The 8,764-nt window shown below is 53.1% G+C and overlaps 2 protein-coding genes across 9 annotated transcripts in view; one reads left to right on the plus strand and one right to left on the minus strand.

Annotated features, from left to right (window-relative positions):
• Window positions 1–3,024, minus strand: part of Fbxo2 (F-box protein 2) — a 5,657-nt gene extending 2,633 nt beyond the window's left edge. The window contains exon 1 of the mRNA XM_028757977.1: window positions 2,950–3,024. Within this exon, the coding sequence (XP_028613810.1) occupies window positions 2,950–2,971 (22 nt within the window). The 5' untranslated portion in view covers window positions 2,972–3,024. The remainder of the gene's footprint in view (window positions 1–2,949) is intronic.
• A 479-nt stretch (window positions 3,025–3,503) lies between these two features.
• Window positions 3,504–8,764, plus strand: part of LOC114612824 (F-box only protein 44) — an 8,658-nt gene continuing 3,397 nt past the window's right edge. The window contains exons 1-6 of one of the 8 annotated variants that reach the window (XM_028757855.1): window positions 3,647–3,895; window positions 4,202–4,207; window positions 4,778–5,064; window positions 6,878–7,004; window positions 7,095–7,190; window positions 7,298–7,433. In XM_028757855.1, the coding sequence (XP_028613688.1) occupies window positions 4,800–5,064; window positions 6,878–7,004; window positions 7,095–7,190; window positions 7,298–7,433 (624 nt within the window). In that variant the 5' untranslated portion in view covers window positions 3,647–3,895; window positions 4,202–4,207; window positions 4,778–4,799. Of the gene's footprint in view, window positions 3,896–4,201; window positions 4,208–4,777; window positions 5,065–6,877; window positions 7,005–7,094; window positions 7,191–7,297; window positions 7,434–8,764 lie in introns of all 8 variants that reach the window. The other 7 variants (XM_028757858.1, XM_028757854.1, XM_028757852.1 and 4 more) reach the window with 7 other exon arrangements.

An 8,764-nucleotide genomic window follows, 5' to 3' on the forward strand; every position in this document is an offset into this window, starting at 1 on the left:
ACACACACACACACACACACACACACACACACACACACACACACACACAAGTTCTGCAGCCCTAAACTGTGCACAGGGAGGAAGCCCACCCAAGGATACAGAGCTACAGATACTCTCCCTAAGTCAGAAGAATTGCTTCAACTGCTGCGTCACCCTGCAGGGCTAGTAGACACTCACAGGGATCTGGGATTGCTGACAGCCTTGTACTGATGGGTTAGTTCTCCTAAGCACCCTCTCAGACCTCTAGGTCCCTCACCTCCTCCGAGAAGCCTTCCTGGACATGTCTTTGGCATGCCCTCTCACAGCACGAGGTCATAGGCATTCAAGGGCCTCCTAGCTTCTGTACTTGCTCTGGTTGTTTGATGACAACCTTTGTGTACAATGGACTGACCTCGAGGATGTGGCCCAGGGAGGGAAACACCACTTTCATCCCTGTGTAGAGTCAGGAGCTACTGTGTTTTACCAGCGCTTATCAAAAGCAGGGTACTCCTCTGGGCATTGGAATTACTCCCTCATTCCTCAAGCCATTTCCTCCAGGCTGGACCCAAGTCTGTTTCATGGAAGGACAGAGAGGTGACAAGATCCAACATCACACAACTTATTAGTACTTAGGACTCTGTGTTTGAACCCATTCAGTCCTTCACAGAAGCCAGCTTAACCAACCACCAAAAGAATTAGTTGAATTAACAATCTGGTCTTGGTTTTGATACTGTGGATATGAAGTGATTGGTGTAGGTCCCACTGGCAGGATTAAGGGAGGGACTGACTGAAGGGCTCTGGGTAAGGAGAATAGGCTAGAGATTCAGCTATCCCCAGCCAGCCAATGTTGTATAAGGCGGGGAAGGGAAACAGACAAAGAGAGGTACTAGGTGGTTTGGGAAGAGTCTCCCCTCTTTTCCCATCCCTTGCCCTCAGTCTCCTCACCTGTGAAATGGAGTCATCATTGTGTCAGACATTCAGGTTTATACTGAAATTCATTCCCTTCCCACAGAGGAGCAAGACAATGGGGACAGATACTCTTGCTAAGTCAGTGGGAACTCTTGACCCCATAGTGAGGACTAGGCACCAGGGAAAAAAAAAAAAGCACTGTCTCCCAGGCTGGGTTCCTGAGGTCAGTCCATTGAATCCCCAGGATGGTGTGGGCAGCTGTGTATCTGTTGGATCTCAGCCCGCCTCTTCTGGGCCACAGAAGAAGACTTGAGTAAGCAGACACTGAGTGCCCGGTATCTCTAAAGGAGAGAGGGCCAGTGGGGAGGGGACCCAGCCACCCTGGGTAATGGAGGCTGCTTCTTTCAGAGTCCCTGAAAACTGGATTGACCCTGAGAAGCCAAGGAAATAAAGAAACAGGCTCTGTGTCGGGGGAGGGACAGGTGGCCTAGTCCCTAAACCTCTTCTAAGGTGATGCAGCCAGTATTATCTACACCGTCAGCACTGGAAAGCTGAATCAGAATTTCCCCTCCTTCTTTAGAGCACTCAGGGAGCCCTTCATCAGTAATGGTGAATCGAGTACACACAGAGAGAGAGAGAGAGAGACAGAGAGAGAGAGACAGAGAGAGACAGAGAGAGAGGCAGAGAGAGACAGAGACAGAGAGAGACAGAGAGAGAGAGAGAGAGAGAGAGACAGAGAGAGAGAGAGACAGAGAGAGACAGAGAGACAGAGAAGAGAGAGACAGAGAGATAGAGGTGGATGGAGGAAGAGAGAGAGACCACTTTACCCGCATTTCTAACGTGTTTTGGTCTCATTGTCATATGTAGGTGTTTACTCCACAGTTGGCAATGAGGAAACGGGGTGCACAGAGTCCTAGCATTTCTTCCAGGTTCCACCACAGGACATTAGCAAACAGAAAGAAAAACAATTGCCCTTCCTGCTTCCAAAGGCTCTGGAGCGGTGGGCCCAATGTCCTCACCTGTTCACCATCACCCCAGCCCTGCCCTGGCCCCAGCAGATACCTGATGCTCCCCGGAAAGGTGTACCTCACCCAGTCCTCTCTCCTGGCCCCTGGGTCTGGCATTGAGGCCCCATATCGGATTACAGCCCCCCCCCAAGGGCTCCCTTGCACACAACTTGCCACTTTGTTGCAGTAGGAAAGTTCTCTAGCTCTGGGTGCTGACCCCAAGCTGACTCACTCACCTGGATTGGGCCCCGGAGTCCAGGGACTTCCTGGGCCCAGGGAGAAAACAGGAGCCTATTCTGGGGCCCTGTAGATGTTGAAGTTGGCACTGTCTGAGAGTGAGGCTTTGGGAGTAGGGGTGTGGGGGTGTCATGGATGGAGAGAAGCCTGGCCACCTTAGAGTTCATCTGCCCCCCCCCAAAAGAGTGAACACTCTGAGTGTGGTTAGTGAGGAAGGGGTAAGGGTCATGGCAGGCAGGTTTGCTCCCCAGTCTGACTCAGCAAGCAACCCCCTACAGGCCCAGCAGGGAGCTGGAGGGCAGAAGGGGTGGGGTCTTTGGTGCCAGAAAAGATGACTGGGCAATCCTTGAGGACCCAGAGCTTCTGCCAAAAGCAGCCTTCCTCACCCCTAGCCTGATCCCCACGGAACATCCAGCCCGCTACTCCAAGCCCGCTACTCCAATACAAGGCGGCACCTCCAGAGAAGGGAGTCCCCCCCAGGAAGCTAGGATGGATGCAGGGCGAGGTTTGTAAACCCTAGGACCCCGCGGGGACTCCGGAGGCAGCGCTAGCAAATGGAAGAAGTTCTGGAAGCAAAAGCTTGCAGGAACCCGGCTCTCAAACCCCAGGAAGTCTGGAGCCTGAGATGCCAGAGTCCTCCGATGCCATTTTGAAGACCCAGGCGTCCTCCTCCCTCCACATCGCAACACCAGGCAGAAACCTGCTCCCTAGACTGACTGTCTCCAGGGTTTCCCTGGCGCGAAAGTTTGAGTCTCGTCTGCGGCGCTGGTCCGCCCTGTCTCCCGGGTCCATATCTAGCGGGGCCAGCAGCGGATACCTGGATCACCATCTCCATCCATCGCTGCGGCGCTGTCGAGAGAGAGGAGCCTGAGCGCTGCGGGTGGCGAGTCCTGGAGCTGCCCGCGTCAGCCGGGCCCGCGCCGCCGCGCCTCTTAAAGGCCCCGTGCGCCCCGCCTCTGGCCCCTGGCTGAGGGCCGGGAGTCCTGCACCCCCCGTAGCCCAAGGTACGGCTTCTGGGAGGAGCCGGGGACTGGAGAGGGGCAGGGACAGCTACAGGATGGGGAGGACTCCAAGTGTGCCTGGAGGATGGATGCAGGGGGACATCTGGGGTCAGACTGCTAGGGAGCAGAGGGTGCAAGCGCCGAGCCTAGTGGAATTGGGGGTATCGGAGCCTTCTTGCCCCCCCCCCCAGGTAATTTTCCTACGCTGTGGTGGGGGCTAGTCCCGGGAGTGCGCGGGTGAGGCGGGACCTGGAGGAATAGTGGGCGGGGCCTTGCGGGCAGTGGGCGGGGCCTCACCTGAGCCAACACTGGCAGAAAGCCGCAGTTCCGAGACCCAGCCAGCATTCGTTTTAGGGCAGCCGAACCAAGAGCCGGTGACAGAGAAAATGGGGTGGAGCTGAGGGCGTGGTCTGACAAACAGTAGGCGGGTCGCACCCCGGGCCACCATTAGCCCGGATGGCTCACCCCCAAGAACCAAGGGTATGGCGCAGCGCGACCAAACGTGGGTGACAAGGAGAATGGGAAGGGAGAGGAACCAGTGTTGTGGGGCGGGGTCTGATGAGTAGTAGGCGGGGCTGTGTCTTAGGTGCAGTTCTCCAACGCTCAACCCCGCTAAGAGCAGGTAACAGCAGGAAAGGAGCAGTGAGCGCCCCAGCAGGGTGACGTTTGGAGAGTAGTAGGCAAGTCTGCATTCCGGGCCACGCAGGCTCGGGCTGTACAACCCCACAGCCTGGCAGGATCGCTCAGAGCGGCGGATCGCAGGTGACTGCGGGAAGGGGAGCGCCCAGCGCGGGGACTGAGACGCAGTGGGCAGAGACCTAGCGGGGAGGAGGGGCGCGCTCTGCAATCCTGAGGGCCTAGCGCCTTTAAGGCCCAGGCCTCAAGCTTTGCCCCAGCTGTACTGTGAGGCTTCGAAGAACTGGGCTATGGATGCCATCGGTACTCAGAGACTTGAATCTGGTCTTGAGCATTTTAGGGCTACGCATAAATGGGAGACTACATGGGCCCTGGGCGGGGGTAAGGGAGGGAGAGATAGGAAGGCTCTTCCAGTCTTAAATCTTCCCTCAGGTTCAGGTAAACGGGTCAAATTCTCTGAGATCTTGAGAACGTCATTGAGCCTTTTGTACTCCGTGACTGGTCCTGAGGACCAGTGATAACCCTCGATCTCCATCTCTCCCCCTTTCCCCGTGTGGGGGATGGGAGGAAATGAAGAGTGGCAAGCTGGAGTGCTCACAAGGCTTCCCATTGTTACCTTCCTCTTAAAAGACTGCTGGCCTATTGAAAATGGCTGGCTCTAAATTCAGTGAGGGCCGGGTCTGCCTCCCCTCCTCTCCCGTTGGTGTGACCTTGGGACGCTCCCTGGGCCTCCTTAGAAGCTGTTCTTAGGCGCCCGGGTTGGGGGAAACCAGATCTCATCGTTTATTAAGCAACTCCCAGCCTGTGCACCTTGAACTGCTGGTGACCCTGGAGGGAAGTACCATTCCCCGGCCCTGTTTACTGTGGAAACTGAAGGTCAGAACAGCACAGTGACTCTGGAGAACGTCATTGGGAGCTGGGTTGGGAATCTCTCTATCCCTGGGTGCTGGGATTGTCACTGGCCAGGGAGAAGGCTGGGTGTATAGCACAGCTCTCCAATACCCACAGGAGCAGGCTAGAAGCCACCACCATGGCTGTAGGCAACATTAATGAACTGCCAGAGAACATTCTGCTGGAACTGTTCACCCACGTCCCGGCCCGCCAGCTGCTGCTGCGCTGCCGACCTGTCTGCAGCCTCTGGAGAGACCTCATTGACCTCGTTACACTCTGGAAGCGCAAATGCCTTCGAGAGGGCTTCATCACCGAGGACTGGGACCAGCCTGTGGCTGACTGGAAGATCTTCTACTTCCTGCGCAGCCTCCAGAGGAACCTCCTTCACAACCCTTGTGCTGAAGGTTGGTGCCGAGAGTATGCCTCAACAGGACACATGCTGTTAGGTGACCACAGTATGTGTCCTAAACACTGGCTATGAGCCCTTTGGCTACATTATGGCCTTTATTCCTCACAGAATAATTCTTAGATGCAAGTACTACTGACATACCCACTTTCCAAATAGATAGACTGAGGTCACGGTACTGTCTATTATAGATTATTTCTCAGCTGGGTATGAGGGCACACACCTGTAATCCCAGCACTTGGGAAGTGGACACAAGAGGATAGAGTGTTCAAGGCCAGCTGTTAGAGGCCAGTCTGGGCTACTTGACTCTGTCTCAAAGCAAACCAGTTACTTCTCAGTTGGTAATGGCACTAATACTTGGAATCCCACCACTCGGAAGACTGAGGCAGGAGGATCGTGAGTTTGAGGCTAGCCTCCCCTAAAATCTTTCCTAGGAAAAGAAATGAGGCCTCACAGACCCCAGGTTAAACATACAGACTGTTCCAAAAGGGGCCTTGCCTATGGATGAAAGAGTGATGAAGTCTCCTCTGCCTTCTGGTTCAAGAACAGGTCACCTTCTAGTCACCCTGATCCAGCCCAGGCTGTTCTGAAGCCCGAGGATACACTACAATATGGGAAGGACCATGATTTCTGTTACATGCTCAAACTTCAAGAAAAGCCGTGAGGGCATTAGTCCAGGCAGCCCAGAGCCTCCAGCTGCCTGTCTGTGTCCTTTGACCCCCCCCCCATCCCAGTCATGCTGTTATAGATTGCTGGGCAGACCACATCCCAGACCAAGCCAACAGACTGAGAAGAGTTTTATGGTTTGATTTGCTTTGTTTGATAAATGGGATGACACAGGGTCTCTCTATTATGACAATAAAGGTAGCCCTTGCTGTCCTGGAACACACTATGTAGACCAGGTTGACCTTGAACTCATAGAGACCCACCTGTCTCTGCCTCCCAAACACTGGCATTAAGGAACGCGCCACCATGCCCAGCTGAGTTTTTAAAGGATTATAAAAATAGAAACAAAAGACTATATGGTAGAGGTAGCGTGTAGCCCCATAACCTAAGATATTATTGCACTCTGCAGAGAGCTTCCCAGAGCCTTGTCTTTTGACGTTTATTTATGTTAGGTAGTGTGGTTGGGCAGTTGTGCACGCTACTGAAGACATGTGGAAGTCAGAGGACACCTTGTGAGAGTCAGGTTTCTCCTTCCACTGTGTGGGATCCTCAGATACCCACCTCAGGTCAGCAGGCTTGGGGGCAAGGGTCTTTACCTGATGAGGCATTAGCTGGCTTTGGGTTTTTGGGGGGGTTGGGTTTTTTTTGGTTTGTTTTTTGTTTTTGTTTGTTTGCTTTTGGTTTTTGGTTTTGTTTTGAGATAGGGTCTTGCTATCTTGTCCTGTCTGACCTGGTACTCATTATGTGGCCTAGCTTGACCTTGAACTCACAGCAATCCTCCTACCTCAGCCTGCTGGGATGGCAGGTGTGTGCAACCACAATTTAACCTCTGTGCTTGACAGTAGCTGGCAAAGGGACCAAGGCACAGAGAAGGAAAGTGACATATCTATAGCCAGACAACCCATTACTGCTGGAGTTGAATGAGATTCAAATCTGTCTGCCAGCACTCACCATTAAGAGAGGGAGTTCAGCCATCCAGCATTCTCAGTGGGAGTCTCTTAACTACACACAAGGCACACGGGAAACACCCACAACACACGGGCTGGAGGGCAGCTTGGAGGTCCTGGCCCTGAGCAGGAGGAAGGGGTGCTTGGAGGTGGTGTCCTGAGGGCCCTCCTACATGGTAGACTCTGTTCTCATCACAGAGGGATTTGAGTTCTGGAGCCTGGACGTGAACGGAGGAGATGAATGGAAGGTGGAAGAACTCTCCAAAGACCAGCGGAAGGAATTCCCCAATGACCAGGTCAAGAAATACTTCGTGACTTCCTATTAGTAAGATCTAGGGCCTTGGGGTGGGGGGAGCCCGCATCTTAACATCAGGGTCCAGTGCTGAACTCCAGTCCCTCCTCCCCCGTCCCCCAGCACCTGCCTCAAGTCCCAGGTGGTGGACCTCAAGGCTGAAGGGTACTGGGAGGAGCTGATGGACACCACCCGGCCGGACATCGAGGTCAAGGACTGGTGAGTGCTGGGGCGAGGGTCTGGGGGGGGGTCTGCCGCCCAGGCGCCCCACCCCTGCCCTGCCCCCCATCTCCCAGGTCTTCATGGGCCCTTCCTTCTATCTGCAGGTTTGCAGCCAGGCCAGACTGCGGGTCCAAGTACCAGCTGTGTGTCCAGCTCCTGTCATCAGCCCACGCACCACTGGGAACCTTCCAGCCAGACCCGGTGATGATCCAGCAGAAAAGCGATGCCAAGTGGAGGGAGGTACGTGGACAAGGTCCCCACAGGGACCTATGCTCAACCCTAACTCTGCCTTGTCTCACCTGGGCCTCACTTGCTGTAGTAGAAGAATAGGAGAAAGCTTCCAGCATAGACATCAGAGGTGGGAAGACAGGGAGAGCCCCCAACCCCCAGAAAAACTTTTCAAAAAGGATGTCTCCATGGTGGACTGATTGCCCAGCATACACAAAGCCCCGTAGTTCCACCCCCAATACTAAAACGTAAATAAACAATTGGACCTAAAGACATGCCCTCCGCAGTTCAGAATACTTTTGCTCTTGAAAAAGGTAGGTTCAAATCCTACCACCCACATGGTGGCTCACAGCCACCTGTCATTCCAGTTCCAAGGGATTCAAATCCCCTCTTCAGTCTTTGCAGATACCAGGCACATGCAAAGCACATATGATATACATACATGCTGGCAAAACATTCATATTCTTAGAATAAAATTATATATATTGTGTGTGTGTGTGTGTGTGTGTGTGTGCAACCAGAAATGCTGGTGTTGGCAAACTGAGGCAGCAATGGGCAAAGGCTAGCCTGGCAACTTAGGGAGACCTTGTCTCAAAATTAGAATCAGTGAAAAAGAGAGAAAAAGAGAGGGCTGGAAATAGCATTCAGTGGCTGAGTGCCTGCCTAGCATGAACTGGCTCAACTCCAGTATCACAGAGAAATAAAATAAAAACATACAAAGACAGCTAGGTGGTGGTGGCAGTGGCAGAGGTGGCAGCGCACACCTTTAATCCCAGCACTGGGGAGGCAGAGGCAGGTGGATCTCTGAGTTCAAGGCCAGCCTGGTCTATAGCAAATTCTAGGTCAGCTGGGACTATACAGAGAAACTCTGTTTCAAAAAAACTAGAAAATTAATTAATTGACTGACTAATTAAATTTAATTAAAATAAATGGTCAGGACCACGTATGGTTGTTCATGCCTGTAATCCCAACACTTAAGAAGTAAATGCAGGGGGCTGGAGAGATGGCTCAAGAGCATTGACTGCTCTTCCAGAGGTCCTGAGTTCAATTCCTAGCATCCACACAACCACATGGTGGCCTTTTGCAAGAGCAAAAGTATTGTGAACTGCCGAGGGCATGTCTTTAGGTCCAACCATCTGTAATGGGATCCAATGCCCTCTTCTGGTGTGTCTGAAGACAGCTTCAGTGTACTAGTCATATATATAAAATAAATAATTCTTAAAAAAAAAAAAAAGAAGAAGTAAATTCAGGAGGATTAGGAGGGCCGCTATAGAAATTTCCAGAACAACATGTACCACCTAAAACCCTGTCTGAGGAAGGGAGGGAGGGAGGGAGGGAGGGAG

The sequence above is a fragment of the Grammomys surdaster genome, unplaced genomic scaffold, assembly GCF_004785775.1.
Source record: "Grammomys surdaster isolate TR1022 unplaced genomic scaffold, NIH_TR_1.0 126185, whole genome shotgun sequence".
Classification (NCBI taxonomy): Eukaryota; Metazoa; Chordata; class Mammalia; order Rodentia; family Muridae; genus Grammomys; species Grammomys surdaster.